General features: G+C 38.3%; 1 protein-coding gene across 1 annotated transcript in view; it reads left to right on the top strand.

Moving 5' to 3' along the window:
• The window catches only part of LOC103798229 (receptor-type tyrosine-protein phosphatase kappa-like), a gene marked incomplete at both ends in the record, with an annotated part of 133,304 nt that overhangs the window by 81,922 nt on the left and 29,376 nt on the right, over window positions 1-22,006 (top strand). The window contains 3 exons of the mRNA XM_009070480.1: window positions 4,493-4,574; window positions 6,590-6,705; window positions 20,400-20,574. Coding sequence (XP_009068728.1) covers window positions 4,493-4,574; window positions 6,590-6,705; window positions 20,400-20,574 — 373 coding nt within the window. The remainder of the gene's footprint in view (window positions 1-4,492; window positions 4,575-6,589; window positions 6,706-20,399; window positions 20,575-22,006) is intronic.

Here is a 22,006-nt window from a genome sequence, read left to right as displayed (position 1 = left end):
GCCTAAAACAAAACGGCCTGGGTTTTATTTGTGGATTTTTTTTTTCCATGTGTTGCATATCAGACACTTAATTTCCAACTTGGAGCCTTTTAGGGGTTGACAAGCATATAGGTAAGGGTGATGTGATGGATGGAGTCTAGCTAGGTTTCCAAATATCCCTCTACACAAGTCTGCAGTGAAGCTAAGCTGCCATTGTATGAGATACTTCCATAGATATATAATTGTTTAAGAGGAAAAAGAGAAGGTAGAAATAAATTGTCAATATATCTTGAAGTAGTCACCAAAGCACCCTATAGAGATTTGTGCCTTTCAGCGTGTTCATATGGTACCAGAGTGGGTGCCAGAGAACAGTGTGAGGATAGACATTTGTAGGTGAAAGCTGCTTTGAAACAGCAAGGACAGTTTGTAATTGTGAGATCCTGTAGAAGGACCATCACGATATCACCAACTGTGAGTGATTGAACAATAAAATGAAAGGCACATTTTAGTGTCGATAATGAGATATAAAATAATGCATACTGCATGAAATCTTAATTTCACACATGGAACAATGAACTTGATTGGAGCTTGCCATTGGCACTCTTCAGTGAGATTGTGGGGTTCATAAAAATGTCATCATAGTGCCCAGTGATGGTCAAAAAAAGCAAATCAAGTGTTAAGAATGATTAAAGAAGTTCAATATAAATTAAATGATGATATTATGCTGTTGTATAAATTATGACTCACCCACATTTTGATTACCGTGTGTCAGCTCTGCTCTCGTTATCGTCAAAGAATATAGTGCAGTTAGAAAGAGCTTTAGAGAGAAGGATGAGCATAATCAAAGAAAAGGGAATGGCTTTTATGTGAGATTGACTGAACAATCTGATACTCTTCACATTTGAGATGAAATTACTTGGGGACATGTAAGAGAGGTCCACAAAGCTGTGAATAATGTAGAAGGGTGACTGGGATCAACTTGTCACTGATTTGGGTCATTAAATGAAGTCCCATACAAACCAGACAAATGGAAATGTCTCTTAATGCTATCAATAGTAAACCAATGGATTTTTCCAAATGATACTGTGTGCACTAAAAGCTTGCATGGTTTTAGGGAGAAAATGGTCTTATATATTGACAAGAGATACATTAGGGATGGCTAAATATGTAGGAGTGCATCCAGTTCAGAGAGTTCTCTCACTGGGTCTTCATTTGCATGTGAATGTAGGCACTTCATAAACAAGGATATGCAGTTTTATTTGGGGAAGTAAATAACTATTTGAGTATCACCCTAGAACTGTGTAGAAAATTCAGGGATCAAATCTAATTCCCTTGAGTAACATTTGAATTACTTGAAGTATTCAGCATTTCTCATTCTCGTTCACTGTGGCATCACTGGTAAAAATGAGACAGGATAGCTGTCTCTACAGCCCTGCTCTGTGCCAGCCCAATTCATCCCCTGAAAACAGTCTCTCTTTTTCTCTCTCTCCTCCATTAAAGGAAGTGAGCATCTCTCAGAAGTGCACTAGATGAGCATGCAATTAAATTGTAATAAGTGGAAGGACATTTATAGTTGCACAGACAACTACTGTTTGTGATAATCTGAATTATTTTTCAGCTAAAATCAAAGTGTTGAAGTAATTCTTTCTAGGACTGTAAATTGAACAGCAGGGCAGATGAAGTGCAGGATTCACTCGCAAAGCACTGGTATCTTATTAGGATAAGCCTTCTCTGGTGAAAGGAATACCTCAACAGTCTGTTTTTTTTGTAGTGTGTGTGTATCTGAGGAAAAGAACTACCTGAGGTTCTGGTCTGACTTGTCAGCATTTTAAATTGCTGTGTTCATCTATATATGCAATTCCCTTTTCCATTTCCCATTTTAAATGTGAATAGATGTTATCAAATTAAAACTGAGAATTTTTTAACTGAGCTGTACCTTTTGCTATATTGTTTCTATGGTTATGAAAGTTTCATAGGTGTATTTATTCCAGTTATGAATAAAAAAAAATTTAGCACTGTATATATGAAGTCTTAGCTCTCTAATATCTCTGTCTTTTTAATCACTGTATTTTTCCTTTACTTACCTCTTAAATGTTGCTCCTTATAACTTTTTGTAGACTTTTTGCCTTTCCATATTTTGTCATGTTTTCTGTTTTGTTGTGTAGATTTTTTTTATTCTAATGGACCTCCCTGTCTTCATCTTACTGTTACCTATGATTTTCTCATTTTTTGCAAACTTCCTACTCTTGGTGGGTGGATGGGTATTGCTTAAATTAATCTGGCAGAAGTAGAAAAACTCTAGTAAACTAATGCCCAACTCTGTCCCAAGAAAAGTAACTTTCTCTCCTCTGGCCCCCAGTGTAGGAAAGTATCAACATACAGGAGAAATTCACACTTACCCATATAAGTGTGTCAGGCTACCTTGGGAACTGGATCTAAGTTACTTCTAGATAGATTAATAACAACCCAGTTAGAGCGACGTATAAATTTTGTCTAGTTCTTAACACTGATGCTCAAATTTCTTAACTGGACTTCGAGAAACAATGTGCTTTAGGAGTTTGTGTATGTTTTAGAGCTGTATTGTGTTGTAAGGAGAGCAGTTTGTCAGAACAGCTTCAAATATATTATTTATTTCTAAATGAGTTGTCTTCCAGACCATGCAAATTGTCCAAATTATTAAATAATTGAAAATATTAATATTGATGTTCCTTACTGGGAACAAGTGCCAGCTCTCTGAAGATGCCTGAGGAGTGGATGGACACTGTCAGATAATGCCAGTCACTGGTCAAGAGAGGTCATTGGACAAGGGAGTGAAAGTAGGACCTCCAGACACTCAATTAATTTCCATCAAGTTGTTGTTGGCCAAGGAGGAGGAGAAGGCAGGGAATGGAGTGGGTTTTGCAACAACTGTGTTTACATGTGATAAAATTAAAAGAAAAAGAAATGTGTGCGCCACAGGCTTCCTCTTTCTGCAGTCAAAGCACAAGTTCGGGGATGCTGTGAACCACATCATGAACATGCCCATATCGACCTTTTCTTAGATATTTTCCCTATTTTTCCCTTGTTGAGGTTTTGGAATTATTTCTGAGTATAAACATACTACCTGGATCCCTGCCTTCTTTGGTGGGAAGACAAATGGCACTTCATGTCTGGGTGGGGTTGTAAGGCTGAGGAAATTTACTAAGTGGAGCATAAGAACGCAGAAGTGTAGTGCAGTGGTCAGAGCCAATTTGCATAAATTTCAGGTATCTTGCTGATGAGGGTAATTTTTGTGAATGGGAAGTCCAGAAGGAGTTCTAGAGGTAAATGACAGCTTCTTGTTCCAAGGACTCCCATGAGACTGAAGAGTGCAGTGGTCATTACTGCCTAGTAGTGTTCTGTGTGGTTCCCCAGTAAGAAGACCTGAGAGCGCTGCTTGATGAGGAAAGCATTCCCCTGTTTAACTGCAGGCTATGCTGGGTTGTTACTCCATTGCCTTTGGTGCTCCCTTACATTGTCCCCAAGAATGAGAGATTTAAACTACTTGATAAGATTATGTATAGAGCAGCTGACTTGCTCTAAGCCCATCTTGCACAGAAAAGCTCAACAGGCACTTATTTTGAGTAATCACAGCTGCAAGTTGTTATCATAACACTTAATATTAACTGACAATCTTTCCGCTAAACTTCCTTTTAGTTTAGGCATTTATTCATTATCTATTTCTTTCCTTCTAATTATTTTCCTTTTGCTTTCACCATGTTCTTCTTAATTTTTTTTTCCCCATCCATACAAGGAAACACGAGTCTTGACAATAGATTTTTTTTTTTTTTCTGATCAGTTGGCAATGTTTTGGTACCTGTGTAGAAAAATCCAGTTTCATGCTCTGGAGCAATCCAGGAGCAATTCTTTGTTGTTATTGCCTGTTTGGGGTGGGATAAAGCATTGGATGCAAAGGCAGTCTCTTCTTTTTCTTCACACACAAGAGTTTCCCCATTGCCTCGCAAGAATGAAGAATGAAGTTAGACTACCTCATAAATCTCATGCTACAGCTGTTCTTTTCATTGCCGCTGGGGAGTGCCTCACTCTTAGTGCTGCTGTGCATTTTCCTCTGTGGTTGTGCTGCAGAAGGTTACAGGAGACTATGGACTGCATTGTGACCCCCACAACAGAAAAAATTTTGTTAGAATTGCTTGATCAGTTGTGTGCTGTGATGCCGAACCTGTGTGAAAGTAATAGCTTTTTTTTCAGAAGTGATTCATGTTTGGCCATTTAGCAGAGTGAAAGCAGTATCCCATTAATTGAGGTAATAAACATGCTTTTCTGGTGTGCTGTAAGCAGCAAATCCAAAGCAAGTCATGTATATAAATGGTATAGAACTGCAATACGTTGAGTAATAAATATTCCATTCAGTCGTCAAACCTTGTAGGAACTTCAACTAAATGAAAAAGGCAATGTGTCTTATATCTACACGCTTGCCACTGGGGGAATTCTGTAGAAATGAGTGTTGTAAACATTTTTTCTTTCATTTTGACAGGTAATATTTGAAGCTGAAGTCTCAGATGGCAGAAATGGCTACATTGCCATTGATGACATCCAGGTCCTGAGTTACCCTTGTGGTAAGTAATGATTAAGAGCTGCATTTTTCTCTGTCTTTTCAGGACATATTTGATATTGCTGTGGACTGCTCAGTTTTCATCACTTGATCACCAATGTTCTTTGTTTTTTCAACATTATTTTTGTTGCAGCTTCCAGAAGGGAATGTAGTGTCGCAATAGTGTTTTACCTGGGTAAAATCTTGGTCTGCCAGAAGTATACAGGGATAAAAAAGCAGGAATTCTTCAGTGTCTTTTTAGACATTCTATAGTTGGTGTGCATAATCAAAATGGATGTTAATGTGTATACTCACTAATTATAGAAAACTGAATTGACAGATTCTTGTTGAAGGTTTATGAGATTTCATGCCCTTGTTCTTTTTTGATATTTAAAATTTTTTTTTCCAGACACAATAGGTAGGATAAAAAGAGAAAAATTAAAGAAAAAAAAAAGCGGGCATCTGGCTATTTAACTACTGAGGAATTGCATTTCGTTTGGGTTTTTTTGGTTGGTTTTTTTTTTTTTTTTTTTTTTTTTTTTTTTTTTTTTTTTTGGACAGACTTCAGGCATTTATGTTTGCCTTTCTCTGCTGATGAATAATTGCACATATGCAAACACAAGTTGCAATAATGAGAATATTCTACAGATAAAAAGGTTCTGAGGAAGAAATTGTTACTGAGCATTTCTGGCACTTATCAATTTTTTTTGCCACTCTGGTTCTGCTCAGCTCTTCTGATCCTCTCCTTACACATGCCCTTTCTAAAAAGTTATTTCATTGTAATGTACCACATGGCTAGTGATTTAATTGCTTTCTGAAATGTTCAAGATATAACAGTACCCTCCCCCACCTTTGTAAAATTATGCAAAAAATAAAGTTGCAATGGCAAACTCACAGACAGTTCATTTTCTTCTAGACCAAACCTTTTAAAATTATACCTCTCTATGTCTTCCAACCTTGATTCTATGATTCTATACCAAGCTTACGGTTATTAGAGTGAATTACCTTTTGATATTTTAGCCAGCCCAACTATCTCATGTCTGTACTTAGCAAAGCTCTGCTTGGCTTCAGTATCTGGCTTTTAAATGTTTTTCTTCTTCTTCCTTTTTTTTTCTCCCTTCCGTTGTTTTTTGTGTTTTGTTTTGTTTGGGTTTTTTTTAAGCCTAAAACAAAAGGCACTTGGGTACAGCCATGAGGGCAGATTATCAGCATGTTGCAGTATTCAGATAAGCTCTTTTTTGTTACTGATTTTTAAGCCCAGTTTGTTACAATTTTGTTTTTTGTTTGTAACAAAACACAATTTTGTGTTTTTTTTGTTACAACCCAAAAAATGTTTTTTTCCTGTGTGTTGTGTGTTGTTGGTTTTTTTCTGGTGAGCACAAAGAAATAACAGTTCAGCTACTGTTTCCCTTAGCAGTTCTTGAGAAAGGGATGAGCAAGAGCTGTGTAACATATCCATTCCTCAAACGTGCCTGTCAGCTTTCTTAGGTCTAATAAATCCTTCAGGTGGTTGTGCCACTGAGGTTTCCTAGGGGCTTTGTCAGTGTGGGAAATAGATTTGTCAGCTCCTGAAATTACTATATTCAATGGCACGAATGATTTCACTTCGTAAAACAAGAGCTCTGAGTTGCATTGCAAATAGCACGAATAGTATCTCTCTATTTGCTTGAGCAGTATCCTGCTAATTGGGTTTTTCTCAGTATGCTAGATTTCATACAGTCAAAAGTCTTTGGGGTAATTTTTGCAAAGTGCTGCTGACATTTTGGCATTTGATCTCCTCCTTTCAGCTTTGATTTTTAAAAGACTTTATTATAACACATGTATAACATAAAGTTAGTAGAATCACCAGGGGAGAAAGGAAAAGACTGAAAGCACTCTTTCTTCTCGAACAGAGATGAAACAAATCATTTTCTCTCTTCTGTTTCTGTTTTTCAGCCAAAGGTTGTATAATAGAGATCTTGAGGGAGATAATAATGTTGCTGGCACCTTTATTTTTTCATAATAAGCATTATTTGTAATTTTTGTTTTTCCCCTCTGCAGATAAATCTCCACATTTTTTGAGGCTGGGAGATGTAGAGGTCAATGCAGGGCAGAATGCTACATTTCAATGCATTGCTACCGGGAGAGATGCAGTGAATAACAAGTTATGGCTCCAGGTAAGGCTAAGTCATGCAAGTCTGTTTGGCTAGAGGACAAGCTGCTTTCTGGAAGAGAAATGTTTAAATTCTGAAGCCCTTTTTCTTCTGCATGTAAAATATGTAGTTTAAATGCAATTTTATCTCTGTTAAATGGAGAAACTTGTAATAAGTTTTTCAATGTTAAAAAACTTGCGTTAAAAATTAGAACTATTGATGTGGACACTGTGGTAAGATTGGTCCTTAAGGCATTGTGGGCCTCCTCTCCTTGTAAATCAGCTCCTCTGTATCAAAATTTATTATTATTGCATGCAGATAATTGGCATTCGGGATCTACCAAAACACAAACGCAACACAGCTGTCATGACTTTTGAGGGTTATTTTATTGTATAAATTATCTGTCCAAGCAGGTGGCTGGAGGATCATGGCTGTACTTGTGTGTGAGTTTTACTCAGGAGCATTTATCATGGAACAGCATAAAAGGACTGCTCCTTGTCCTCTTACTCTGTCTCCATAATAGGAAGAACTTTTACATGTGTGTAGTTGTGATTAGTATGTATGTCAGAAACTAGGAGATTACTAAAACCAGAAAATAACCCTTCTTACTATAAAAGAAGAAAAAGAAAGAATGATTACCACCATCCCTCCAAAATAGCTGCTTTTCCTTTGTAGTGTGGGAATGGGGTTACTTATGAGACCACTGATTAAGTAGAAGGGTGGCAAACTTTCCAGTTGCTCTTAAAAAAATAAATTTTGCCACTTAATATGGATTAAAAAACCCCCACTTTAGTTGTATGTGTACTTTTATGTGCATTCTTCAGTTTATATGTAAACCTTAATCACCAACATTCCTTCAGAATAGTTTATGAATATGTCCTCTAAAATTTTATTTGTTTAAAATGTGTATTTATGTATATTTTCAGTACTTTAAAATATCTATTTTTTTGGCTACTGTTGTGCTTCGAAGTGATCTATAATCAGTTGCTTCAATCTGTTGTATTTTTCTTTTCATAACCTTGACTAACTGTTAAATATAGGCATGTGATAAAATTTTAAGAGATATATTTTAAGAAATTTTACATTAAAAATCTGATATGCAAAATGTATTATTAGACAAATTTGCTGCAACATTAGAAAGGAGCCTGTGTGTAGTAGGAACTGCATTGTGTTTATTGAAAAGGTATCGTAGCAGTAGGAATGATTTGTACTCCATGTCTTTTGGTTGTAATGTACTTAAATTCAGCAAATATATAATGTGTTCATTGAGAAAGAGGAATTTGATTTCAGAGACTTGCCAAATAGAGCACACAAAGCACACAAAATGAAACTGAGCTGGGTTTCCCTGGGTCAGAGACAGGACAATAGCAATAGCAGCATTCCAGCAAACCTGTGAAGCACCACTTTCAGTTGATCCTGGGTCAGAAAGACCCGATAGAGAAAGCCAGCTGGAAATCTTCCCTATTGCTCACTCCTTGGAGTCAGATAACTCTGACAGATTATCCTTTCTAACTTTCACTCCCCTGAGAAGCCCAGTTAGCAGCCAGATCAGCTCAGAAAACATATGTTTTGTCCCTCCATATGCTTCATGGGTGGTTTGTTTTTGTATGTGTGTGTGGATGTGGATCACAGATGTGGTAATTTCTCACAGTGCGAAAGATAAGGTACTTTGAAGGTTATAACTCTGCTGGCTTGTTCTTATGAAGTGCCCTCATATTCTTGAAGATACCTTGCTACTAAAATTATACACTTGAACTTCTGTTCCCATTCTTGTTTTTTCATAAACAGTGCAAAATTTTCATCAATTTAAAGGTGATTCTTTTATTCCTCACTCATCGTTCCACCCTTCCATCCTTCTCGCCCCATATAAACGTGAATCAACAACTTCCCCGCTCTGAATTACCTTCTTTAGATCGCAGTTGAAGCTCGTACTCTTGTGGACTACTAATAGTGAAGTTACCCTTTTTCCTTAAAACCTGGGGTGGATATGTATGGGCCTCATGAGGCACCGGAGTGTAACTTCATAAAGGTTCACTTTAACCCTTGACCCAACCAGAGATTCATAAAGCCCAAATACCCTGAAAGGAAGAACTGGAAGATCAAATCAGATGCCTAAGTAATTGTTTTTGAGAGCCTTCAGCTGAAACATTCCAGGAATGTATTTTTCTCATAACAAGAAAGTCCATTGGAGGGGAAAAAAAAAAGGGAATTGCAAAAATGAAAAATAAAGGGACGGTGGTGGGGAAGAAGGCACTTTCCAAGCACACTGTGTTAGAGAAAATAGCTTTTGGTTATGTCCTTATTGAAAGAGGAAAAACTATTTCCTTGAGTGGGGGGGAAGCAGCAAACAATTTGCTATTAAAACACGTTCTTTGATAAGGAAAGTTCGAAGGTACAATTTGGGACACTAGGCTTTTTGTATCTGAAGTGATCTAAGATCTCATTGGCTTGCATTGAAGTAGTAGAAATGTGCAGGCATAGATTTCGTTCAAGACTCTACCAGTGCTCCCTGGCTCTTCTAGCCCTCTGTTTTGAGAAGGATTAAAGTAACTTCAGCAGCACATGAAAAAATTTGCAGCCACCCTGCTCTGTGTTCAGAGTCCTGCAGTCCCATTGCTCCTTTGGCCAGGCTTGGGCTGAGCTGCCATGGTCTCAGCTTCACCCTCTTGATCCTGCTTTGTACTGACACTGGAGCTTTTACAGCTTGCCAGCAAGTCAATTCAGGAAAGTGATTGGACTGAAAAGGATTTTGACCCAAATTGGGTTTTTATTGTTGGGGATGACTGTTTGTTTAGGTGTGTGGTTTTTAGTTTGGTTGTAGAGAAAAGTTTGGTATTTTTGGTTAGAAGCAGGGAAGAGGGAAAGATTGTAACACCCTAAACTGAAGTAGAAGTGGGGATCTTGGTATTGTGTTTCCTTGTAGTACCCTATGTAAACTTCATTTTTGTTTTAGTACTGGGGAAAGCCCTGATCATACCTTAGATGATCTGTGTGCGTGCACATTTCCGTGCATATGGTTTTCCCAGTGTATATATAGGTAAGTGCACATGCCTTTATGGGCCTAAAAATTAAAGTGGATAAAAATAGGCACAGCATTTCAATACACTGTTTCCTGTGTGTTTGCTGCTGTAATGACAGTATTTTCATCAACTCTGTTTTCTATAAATGTATGTGTGTAAAACATTTCCAACAGATAGGGATTAAAATTGAACTTCTTCTGACTTTCACGGCTGCAGATTCTGCTCTTGTTTGTTTGTTTTTAGATTGTATCTGGTCTCTGGTCTCCTTTGACATCCTTCCTTCCCACCCCTGTATTTTGCAGCCCCGGTGGACCAAGGTCTGGAACAGTCACAGCTCTGGCATTGAAAGATAAGCAGTAAAGATAACAGCCGTTTTTAAAAGCTGCAGCTACATTAATAAGGAACAAATATTGATACAGATAAAGACATTTAGCTGGTTGAACAAGATCATCTGAAACACACCTTTTGTGAAAGTGTGAATAGTGGGTGTGGGAGCAAGACAAAAATGCCGCTCAAATTCTTTTGTTCTTCACCTTTTCAACCTAATCTACTATCAAATCTTTTACAGTTGGGACCTGAAGGATTCTCTTTATGGCCTGAAATTATTAGCAAATTCTGAAAGAGTTTCAAAGTCCTTAGTTTGTTTTTTTAAAAGTATGCATTGATGTTGTTTCTGAAATACATTCAGTCTTGGTGCATAGTAACATTTTTGCCTTCCACCCCCTTCAGAATGTAATGCTGTGAGGGTTTTTGCCTCAGTATTTTCTGTCACCTCTTAAAATTTCCACTGTCAAATGTCAAACACCAACAGCTGTAGTTTGGTGCCACTGCACGCACTGGGTTATGTGATTGGAGTCCCCAAATCCAAGACAGTAACCTAACTTTTTCACTATTATGTTTTGGTATACTCTGACTTAGAAGCTTCTGGAGTTAGCAGAAGTTCTTGTTGAAACATTCTTTCCTGCAGGTTGTGAATATAAGTGTGCATGTAATCTTAAAGAAATTATTATAATTTGTAAAGACAGCATAATTAATCACTTCTGGCCCACTTACTGCTGATTTTCTTTTTTTTCCTGAAACCTATGAATTGTCTTTCTTTGCAAAGACATTTAAAGAATAAAAAAAATTTTCATTTATTAACATTTGATGCACCTTGCTGTGTTGTGCACATTGGTTTGGTGAATGAGTATAAACAGGACCCTCTTTTCATTCTGTTTATTTGCCTGTGAAATGCCATGCATTCCAGTGGAGTTACCTCAGTAAATAAGTCCCTTCTGCATGTAATCCTGTGCTCAGAATGGATGTGTGTTAAGTATTAAATGTTTGAAGAATAGTGCACACGGGGCATTCTAAACATGAAAATGCAGGATTGGGATGGGGGCTCTGTTTGCCCATTTGATTTGGAGATTTCTCTTTGGAGAAACCTTCCATAGGTTTAAGCTTCATTTTTTTACTAATATAGTAGAGAAATAGAATTAACTGAGTAGACTAAATAACATTTGGGTACAGAAAGACTCCAGAAGACAGTTTATGTATTGTCCAGCATTTGTTCTGTGGATCTAATTGGGATATCAGAGCAATAGGGTTTTTTGCATAATTGTGCTGTGTTTAACAGCTTCCTGAGCTGGGAACAATTGTGGTTCCCAGAAGCCCAATACGATTTTCAGTGTCTTATCGATGTCCGGTTTAACTGGACACTCGCACAGTGCAGAGTATAGAGCTTTTTGCTAGAACATCTGTTAAACCATATGTCTTGGCACCTGGTTCAGATGGCGATAACTGCAGCACTAATGAGTCCATCCATCATTGCTGAGCTTTGCATTAACATAGCATTGGATTAGGGAAAGCAGCTTGTTCTGGCTTTGCAATCCGATGTGTTTTGCCACGGTCTGCGGTGATACCATTTGCTTTGGCGAATCTGAAATTCAAAGGGGTACCGACCGCATGCATTTAAAAGTTTAATACGTGCCTTGTAATCCTGTGCAGATTGCCATCAGAGCAGTGGTGAGCGGGCCAATCTGTCAGCAATAGCTGTGGGTGCTGGCTAACCGCCCTCCACTTGGGCTGCCAAGGCTGGCGAGGTAGCCCCGCTCTCACCCGTGGAGAGGCTCGTCAGCGTTAATACGGTCTGATGCAGCCCTTCTCTCCGCCAGAGGAAAGTGTCTTTCCTTGTGGAATAACAGATAATTAAAGCAATTGCCTGAGAGTAATAATTGAAAAAGTGAAATTAAACAGCATTATGGAAAATAAAATGCAAATTGCTGTAAAAACAATGGAGTCGGGCTGACCTCCCAGCGGTACCAACTGTTACTGGAGAATGAACGAGCGTCTGTTCGGGCTCAGACAACTGGCCGAATCTCGCTCCCTTTGCTGAGAAAGCTGCCATAACCCTCAACGCCCTGTTCCACCAGCATCTTGGGTTTTGGTGCTGATTGCCACAGAATGTGATGTGATATTTAGCATTCATTTTTCTTGCTAAGTACTGTGTGTACATGCTCTTTAACAAGTCTGGACTGGGCATGTGCAGCTGGTATCTTGTGATGATGCATTGTGCGGGGCCAATATAGTATTCCAGGAATTTAGATTGGACAGTGTATATATGAACTTGTGCCTCTGGCAAGGGGTTGAGGCACGCAACACTGATTGTGCTTTTGTTTTGCTTTTTGGAAGGACAGTATTTCCTCTCAGAGAAAAGAAATCATGCCACACAATTCACTTCTTCCTGCTGTACCCAGAAGGTGAAGGCATGGATTCAACAGGAGGGTTTGAGTGTGGGCCATGGAACTTTGGGGTGAACCATTTTGCTGCAGTGAATGTTGGGAGGCTCACTTGGGGTCTCAGAAAAAATGTATCTATAATAGGAGAATCACGTTCAATTTAACTTTAAGTCATTTACATGGTTTTTTTTCTATGAGGTTTTCTAATGTAACTTTGCCTTTTGAGATCCCACTGCATTTTGATACAGTTAATTAACCAGTTAAGATACCCTTTCTTTAGTTTGATGGTTAAACATTTGCTGTTACAGTGTGTCTGCCTATTGGCCATTTTGATTATGTTTGAAGAGTGTTTTTTGTTGGTTTGCACAAATTTTATGACTCCGAGAGTTAAGGGGAGCTGAGCACACTCTGAATGTTGGAGAAGCTTAGACAATCTTTGTTATTTTGCTTTTTTCTTTTGTGGGGCCTAGAGAAATTTCACAGAAGGTGCCTTGTTAGAGTCCACAGGGTTTCAGCTGTAGAACTGATGGAGAGTTTTGATCCCCTTTTTGGTTTTGGTCAAGTGTCAAGTTCAATGCTTTTTGGTTTTGAACTGAAATAAGTCAGTCAGGCCCTAAGGAGGAGTCGAAGCTATGATGTTGTGTGGAGGATGTGGGAGGAGAGAGGGCCTATGGCTCTGGGTTCACTCTTCTCCCTGAGTGACAGGAATGGTGGGTGAGCCTCTGGGGAGACAAGACTTTTTTGGATAATCACATAATCTGCCCAAAGCAAGTACTAATTTGCACAGCAAACTGTGCTGTTTATGCCAAACCTTCTTTGATCAGCCAGTATCCTGCTCGAGTCTACATCATCTTACCTTTATCTTCATTACTGACGGTGGACAAACAGCATGTAAGATCTGGGTTGGTTTTTTTTTTTCCTGTTTTGCTTGAGGCTTGCATGGAAACTTCACTTCCTCATTTGTCTCATATTAGGTGCTTTTACTTATAGAAAAGATATTTTTGAAATCAATCAACAGAAGAGGGAGGCATAGAAGACTCTTTTCCAATGATTTGTCTATTTTACATGCACTTTCACCTCGTCATATTTATGCTGTGTGACAGACGTTCTGGTTTTCCAAACTTTTTTTATTTGGAAGATGTATGAAAAGCTGCCTTGAAGTGATCTACTGGGCTCCTCATATATTCTGTTTCACACAGTGCTGACTCTGACACGGTTATAGAGTGTTCACCAGTGAAAACTATAGTATTAATAACTTGTTTGTTTCACAAAGGATTTTTTTCTTCTGATTTTTTTTTCCCCTCTGTATTCATCTTTGAGCTATCTGTGTCATTTAACCCTGGATGAACCATTCTCCCTCTCTCCTGCCTCAATTTATCAGCTTCTTGGATAAATATGGCCATTCCCCTGAGGTGCCCGGTCACCTTAGGTTTCAGCAACATGAAATACTGTAATCCTCCTAGTCTTAATTTAATTCTGCCCCAGTTAACTAAGTCCTCATGTCTGCATAGCTACCAGTCATTTAGTTTACACAGCAGCCTTTGGGGTTGTCATTCCTGTCACTCATCCTGGGTCTTGTGGTGGCTGGAGCATCAGGTGCCCGGGGGCTGTGCCGCTGCCCATGGCCACAGTGGTGCTGGGCAACAGCTCTCAGTGACTACCTGTAACACCAGGTGCTGCCTTCTCCTGCTGTTTTGTAGTTTGCACCTAGACCAGCTACAGTGGAAGTTTGGTCCCTCTCGCTAGTCCTGATAGGGATTCCTCAGCCAGCCAGTGGCTTAAGCGCCCATGTAAATGAGACACCTGAAATTAGGGTAATGTTTATAACAATACATACTGTTGTAAATTCCTTGGCTATTCTGTCCTGTGACTCTTGTCTCTTAGTGCCGGAATTCAGGTTGTCTCCTCCTCAGTGGTGTGATGTGTGGTAGGTAGCCTAATACCCCAGGCCCTAGTTTCTGCAAATAGCTGCAGGACTTAATGAATTACAGAAGAATAAGAGCAGCTGGTATACTTGGCTGCTTTTAGAAAAGGGCAAGATTGCCTGCTGAAAAGTGCTCGAGGAGCTGTTTTGTGGGGTGTCGGTCTTCAGTAGTGGGGTTTAAAAATTTTTTTCCTTGTCTACTAACTAATGAGATTTTTTTTTGTATTGTACTGCAGGATAAATACTGTAGTTCAATGTGCACTGCTCAAGGTGATATAGATCTTTAATCACTGTATCCAGAATTCATATTTCTGTGAATTATGCATGTTGGTTTTTTTTTAATTAACAACACTGCATTTGAGAACTATAACTTTCTGAAAAGCCTTCTTATTATTTTCTTTAAAATACACTTATTTTTTAAAAAATTTGTGACGTGTTAAATAAGGTTCAAAATAAGAGACTTTAAAATGTTCAGAGAAAGTGAGTGTTCTTATTTATACAGTGGAATGGCCAGGGACATGGTAGTATGAATTTTGCTAGTTTGCCTCTGGTGACTTTTATTATAATAAAATAAATTAGAATTGCCACCTCTGAAGGGCCAGATGGTTCTCAATTAGATTATTTTATGAGAGCCCTTGCTTTCTTCAGGAGGAGGTTCAGTGTAGCACGACAGAAATTTGAGCTACTTCAAAGTGGACAAGTTTGAGTAACAGCAGTGCATGTAAGCAAGACATATAAAGTAATCATGAATCTTTCTGTACTGCAGTGCTTTGGCTTTGCACATTTATTCAGCATCTTCAGTATATGTTTACATGGGAAAAGCTGTATTGCTTTTCCCAATAATAAATGAATGTGTTGTTCATTGAAAAGTAGAATCTTATTCTGCGTTGCCGTGCACGTAGGAGACCAGCAACTGAAAACAAGTTCTATTACTTTCTTACTTAAAAAATGTTTAACTGCATGCTTCTTCTTAAAAATCAATCAAAAAGAGAAATTCTTACTTCACCTCTTTGTATACTAAGAAGAACATAGGACTATCTAGGAGTATTATTTAAGCTATAGTTCCAATTCATGTTCTGCTTAAAAAATATTTCCTTGGCTTAAATTGTATATTTGTAAATAAAAATGGAAAAAAAATCATCTCCTTGTTCAGTCATTTGCACTTTTGTGAGGAAATAAATGAAAATATTATCTATAATTTCTTACAATAAAGAGATATATTATGTTTCTAGTATGTTAATAAGTTTTAAAGTGCCAAAAATATATTGAGACATTGTTGTGAAATAAGAAACTAAAGTAAAAATAATAATAATGAAATTATTTTAGAAATTATTTTAGGTTTTTCTCCATTTGGAAATTGTGTCCTAAATGCTGTAAAAGCATATGCTGTGTGCACTGAAGTGACAGACAGCTGTGTGAAAGTAAAATTTAAACAGCGTAGTTATTCCTGTTGTTTATTCCCCTCACATTTTTTGTTTTAAATTTTAAAAATCATCTTTTGGCAGAGATAGTGCATTATTGCTGCCATTCAAGCTATCCACACGCAACCCTCTTTTTTTTAATTTGTAAATTTTTTCTTTCTTTCCCCATCCCTCAAAAAACCACATTTCTCCCTTTACACAATGAGTAAAACCAGAAACATTTTGGAGCATGTTATTAGAAACTCTCCTTTCCTTAAGGCAGTAGAGGTTTAATTCCCTGGGCTGTAGGGTCGTCCTTCCAGCCTTCCTGCTGCCGGTGAAGTGATGATTGCACCTTTGGGGACCGAGTTGCCCTGCTCACCACATGTGACCTGCCCCCTCCTCTGCTCCCAGTGCTGTGCAGTGAATCTGATCACCAGCTAATCCGTTTGGTGATGAGGATAATATATGGGGAGAGAGTTTGCTTTCAGGAAGGTTTTTTTTTTGTTCCAGGTTGGTTTTCTGCATGAGCACAGGAGGGAGCAGGTGGGGGCCAGCTGATGGGGCACTGCTGCCAGAGGAACACATGTGTCACTGCAGCCAAAGTGTTGACATCTTCTGATCTCTGGAGGCATCCCAGCATCCAGCCGAGAGCCTGAGAAAGCAACCAGAGTTGACTGTAATTATTAGCAGTGGAGTGGACTTATTTAAGGTGTTTACAGAAGGAAAGGGATGGGGATGTGTAAGGTTGAACTGTCCAGGCTTATAAAAATCACTGTTGTGAAAAAAAAAAAAGGGTTGAGAAAATTTAGTGGGAACATTGCCACAGAAAGGTATCTTATTGCTGTTTAAAAAAAAAAACAAAACCCACTAATTTTCAACCTGAAAAGTTGAGGGAGAAATGCTGATGAATTTTAAATTTGTATAAGAAAATTAGAAATGCACCTAAATTCTACTAATTAAATAAGATGTCGAGTTTAAATTTTTCTGGTCCCATTCAGGTTCTAGAAGATCCACTAAAATTTCTTTTCATATTTATTAAACATTTGATTTCTTTCATAAGACAAAAGATATTTAAGACTAATTATTAATTTACCTATGATTGTTTTTGTAACTGCGTAGACTTTGCTGTTGACTTTATTTAAAATAGAGATGATCTAATTTCATTACCTGAAAAAAATTTAATAGAATCATGTTCCTATCAAATTAAAAATAACCTTGAAGTCAGAGAGATTTATTTAAGGTTATAATTTTAAATGCCTGAAATGCCATAAATAAGGGTTTTTTTTCACAGCCTTATATTTCTTTTAAGCAAGTATTTATAGAGGGCAGTTCTTCTTGAAGCCCAGAGTTACTTTCACAAAAGGAGGAGAACTTCCTGGTGGTGACCTCTCTTAAATGAGCAATTCAGGGTTATCAAATCAGACAGCAAGGGACTAGAGGAACCAAGGATCGCACAGAGTACAGCCATTACCCATTAGTATAACTCCACATTAATTTTAAATTGAATTTTTAAAACCTAATTGAGCAGCATTTTCAAGCTCTGTTCAGTGTGAGTAGGACATAAATTGAAACAGTATGTACCAGGAGCCCTTAATAAGCAGAGAGCACTGCTGCCTTTCTTCCCTCTCCTTTAAAATCAGTAGTAATGCCTTGACATTAAAAAGAAGAATTTAATTAAGAGATCATGGCAGTGCATCTGAACTCTGACTGGCTAATGGCTTACCAGTGTAAGGGATATGTGCCAAAAATGAATGCAGGGTATTTTCTTTAGCATTCATTTTTAGGTGAGAACTCTCTTCTGTTTGAACTTTTCATCATTTTAATGATGGAAAAATATTTTAATGGATAAGCTGTACATGAAGAAAGACTTTGAAAATGTAATTGTGCAGTTGGATTCCCAAGAAACAAGTTCTAATACAGAGAAATTTGAGCAACAGCTCCAAGCCTTATAAGATAACGTGGTAGGAAATCACTGATGTAAATAGAAAAGAAAATCAGAGGCGTAGTTGGTTTAGAACTGTAAAGCTTATTAAATTTTATTTTGATTAATTTCTCTGAAAGTGCATTAATATTTCATTTTAAGTAGGAGCCCAGTTCACTTTGTTTCTCAACATGAAGTGTGCAGATGAGCTTAAGTAAGCAAGTTCTGAGCTTCAGAGTGTAAATTATTTTACACAGCAAGCTTGGATGTGCTTCTCTGCTGCAGACTGAGTACCTGGCATTCCAGTTTAAAGCACTGGACTTACTGAAAGGTAGTCCATCATTTTATAAAATTCTGATATTTATTTTCACTTCGTAGCAAAGCAAGAATGACTGCATTACACAAGTTACTTGTATGTATTGACGATTATATGGCAAGTTTGTGTTTAGTAGGGGAGCTTGACCTCCCTTTGCTGGCTGGCTATGGTGTGGCGAGGCAATGCAGGCACTGATGAGCATGGGAGGAATAAAGTACTATGAGGTTTGTTTATTTTGGTTGCTTCAAGGCACTAGACCCAAGGTTTATATTGAGCTATCATTCCAGACAACCTTTGGTTGAAACTGAGATGGTGGGGAAAGTAGCTTGAAATCTGCTTTCAGATTTAACTTTTCCTATCAGCAGAAGCCAGCTAGCCGGAGGGGAGGGTGCACCTCCCACAAAATAATTTTACTGCTGTTTAAGCAGCACCAAAATAAAGCCTTTCGCATCCTCCCTCATTTGTGTGACATAGGAATTTAATAATGTCATTGCTCCTTGAAGTTCAATAAAGCCTTTTACTCCATAGGAGTCTTTGCGGGCATCAATAAGCTTCCTTGATTCTCCTTAATCAGAGGCAGATTCTCAGAGCTGAGGAGGGAGTCTGTCTCTGTCACGGAGTGACTCAGCTGCGCTGTGGTTGATCCAGGTTTCCAAGTGCCCAACATCCATTGCTTTTGTCCTGGGAACACCCTGTCAGAGAGCATCCTTGTGATAAGCAGGCTTGTGGTGGTTACGGAATGGTGACTGTTTAGGGAGAAGAAGTAAGAGCAACTTTTGGAAGTGTCTCGTATGCCATTTTCTTTTGGAGATCTGGTTTCACCCTTGGTATCTCACTGTTCTTTCTGTCCCAGTCCTGCTGACAGCACTTACCCCTGGGGAGTAACTCCCTGTTGTTGCTGGGGTAACAGCAGAAACGGTGGTTGGGTGGGAGGAAAATCAATGGTGTCTTTGTGAAGTGAGTCACACCATTAAACCTGCTGTTGCTAAAAGTGATGGCGTGATCTTTGTAGTGACTGAAATCTTCCTGATTGGTATAAATGAAATTAGTCTATTTAAACATGTTAGTAGTTAAAATGAATACTTGTTTCAGTGAGTTTGAAGCTGTGCTGAACCCCTGGCTAATCTACCACAAAACTGTTTAGAGTGACTAACCCATGCTAAGATGACAAGGGGTAGATGTAAAATGAAGTGTCTGAGTGTTATGAAGAGCTCCTGCTTGTGACAGGAGTTTGGCTGATATACACATGCAGCATTAACTTTTTCTCCCCTATGTGTTTTGCCACAGGCTTTCAGGTTATTAAATTCTGTGGCTTAGCAGTAGCAATTCTGGTGTTAGAAAGCTTGCAGTTTAAGACCTCAATGAAGTTTCTCATTCCAGGGGTTGATTAGAGCTAAAAATGTCCACAGAGGTCATGTTTTGCTACATATCAAGCAGAATGGGTGGTTACAAGCAAATGCTGACATCTTTCTAGGGACTGAGAAACTGAGTGCTCAGAAACTGTATCCTGGTCAGGGAATAATGTGTGGTTGATCTATGGGAGAGAGCAGTGTCATCATTTGTTCACTTGGTGCATGTTTCTGGGGTTTTTTTTTTAATGCTGACTTTTGGTGGAGGGTCTGTTTTTCAACTGAAATAAAAATTGAACATTTTAATGTGAATGGTAATAAGGAAAAGGGATCCCACAAGAGCTCAAACTGTTTCTACCTTACTGACCTCTCACCTTGCCCCACAGCTCCAGACATTAAATTTTTCAGTGATTTGTGGTAGCTATGATTTTTTAAGAACTTTAAGCTCCTTCCTTTAAATGAGATCTACATTATTCCTCTTTTAGTGGCTTCCTGCTCTCCACTTTTTATTTCACCTAGCTTTAGATGGATAGGTGATGCTTAGTATAACAAAGGTACAATTTTAGAAGGTACTGAACTTGGACAGATAAAAGGGAGCATTAAAAAGGAAACATTGCTTGGTTGCTGAAAAAGAGCTGTTGAAAACCTGTGAAATCCCCACCTGTTCCAGGTTTGTTTAAATATTTCTTACAGTACACTCAGTGTATCTGTTATAAATCTGCTTAAAGGTGAATGAATTTTCTAAGGGCTACAGCTGCTACTGCTGGGCTCACCTAGGATGATTCCAGCTATAAGGCAATGACAGTTGAGGATCCTGTGGTCATGTTTTGTGCCAGTGCAAATTTCTGATTGGGCTTTTCACCCCCAAACTTGATTCTGAAATGCTTTTGAGTACTGCTTGTTTCTTGATGGGACCTCAGCATTGAGCTCTTCTACTGTGGAAATGCAGCACAGGTGAATGCATTTGGGTTGGGGTTTTGTTTTGTGCGCATTCTTTGCACAATGGTAATGATAAATATCTTTTATATTCTTATGAGATAACTCTGCTTTGGTTACTCTTATTTTCAGAGAAGAAATGGGGAAGATATTCCAGTTGCTCAGACTAAAAATATCAATCATAGAAGATTTGCTGCTACCTTTAAGTTGCAAGAGGTGACAAAAACCGACCAGGATTTATACCGCTGTGTAACTCAATCAGAGAGAGGTTCTGGAGTATCAAATTTTGCTCAACTTATTGTTCGAGGTAAAGTTTTAATTGCTTTCATTTTATCCAGTTATATGTTCTTAATACCAGTGCTTTCTACTTATTCTTTTTATTTAGCCTACATATGTCTTGGTCTGAAATGATCCTACAAAAATAGCCCTGTGAAATTGTTATAAAATGAAAGATTGTTTTGCAAAACTTCCTACAGTTGCTTTACCCTGATCCTACATTGTGTGTAATGTGCTTGCTTGCTTTTCTGTGGATACTCTTTGTTGAACTTAAGGTGCAAACTGCTTAACTTTTCACAAATAGTTTTACAGGTAAGAGATTCCACTGCACTTAGTTTCCATTCCCTTTTAAAATGTGTTGCCTTAAGTAGACTGGTAAAAGAGCAAATAATACAGTGTTCTGTTACCTGGGAGACAGATATATAAAGAGAGTTGTAAACTTTCACCTACCCAAGGACTGGGAGCCCTATGGAGATGTTCTGTGATGATTTGCATCTTAGAAGTAAGAGGAAGAAAACAAAAGACGTGCTTTTTCCATTTGAAATACTTTCTTTCGGTTGCAATTCATTCAGAAGCCTGCTGGGGTGCAGCCATGGCTGTGTGTGGTGCAGTTGGGTCAGTGATTATTTTATTTGTGCATTTTGTGTTCTGGAAGCATGCAGTCTTGACTGGCAAAGGGTGTGGTTGAATGTAGGAGTTCAGTTTTCACTTCCAAAGTGTGTACTATGTACTCTGGGATAAGATATTGAACCCCTCCTTGCCTAATTGTGTTACATGCAAAATTGCACATTTCATTCTTAGTCACGATGAGACTTCATGGCTTTTTAACTGGGAAAAAGAAGTGGTGTACAAAATCTGTGTGTGGTGCTGTTGCCTGGTGGAGGGGCTGTTTTGGCCAGAGAAGTGCAAGGGTCAGACACACAATGGGCTCTTGCTTGACTCATTGGTCAAGCCAGTGGGCTGTTTGGTCAGTTTGGCATCTTGGAGTCACACACTGCATCTGGAGCCTGGACAGGGAAAGCAAGTTTGTCCTCAGCTTGTAGAAATAAAAGTCACACAGAAAATTCTCTGACATATTTGGTATCTGGCATTTGCTGGCAGAGGTCTTTTCCCTGGGAGACTAGTTGATTGAGGTCAACTAGGTTTTATGCCTTCTATATAGCATCAATAAAAATGGACTTTGCTGACCATACAAAGATTCAGACAATATGTTAAAAGCTTTGTTCTATTCTGTTAGATGTACATTTTGTATAGCAAACTTCAAGATAGTCTTCATCCTCATAAAATAAGGCCTGTTGCAGCATGAAAGCAGACTTTTGTTGTTAGAAAGCCAGGGCAAATCAGTGCATTTGTCCAATAAATGAAGTTTCCTATTTTTCTCATACAACAGAGCAATTAATGGTGTTTAGAACACTATTTCTTTCAAAAAAGTGAGGTAAGAATATAGAATTTCATAGTATCCT

The sequence above is a fragment of the Acanthisitta chloris genome, unplaced genomic scaffold (genome assembly GCF_000695815.1).
Source record: "Acanthisitta chloris isolate BGI_N310 unplaced genomic scaffold, ASM69581v1 scaffold7302, whole genome shotgun sequence".
Classification (NCBI taxonomy): domain Eukaryota; kingdom Metazoa; phylum Chordata; class Aves; order Passeriformes; family Acanthisittidae; genus Acanthisitta; species Acanthisitta chloris.
Note: the sequence above shows the minus strand (reverse complement) of the source record. Positions and strands in the feature narration are given on the sequence as shown.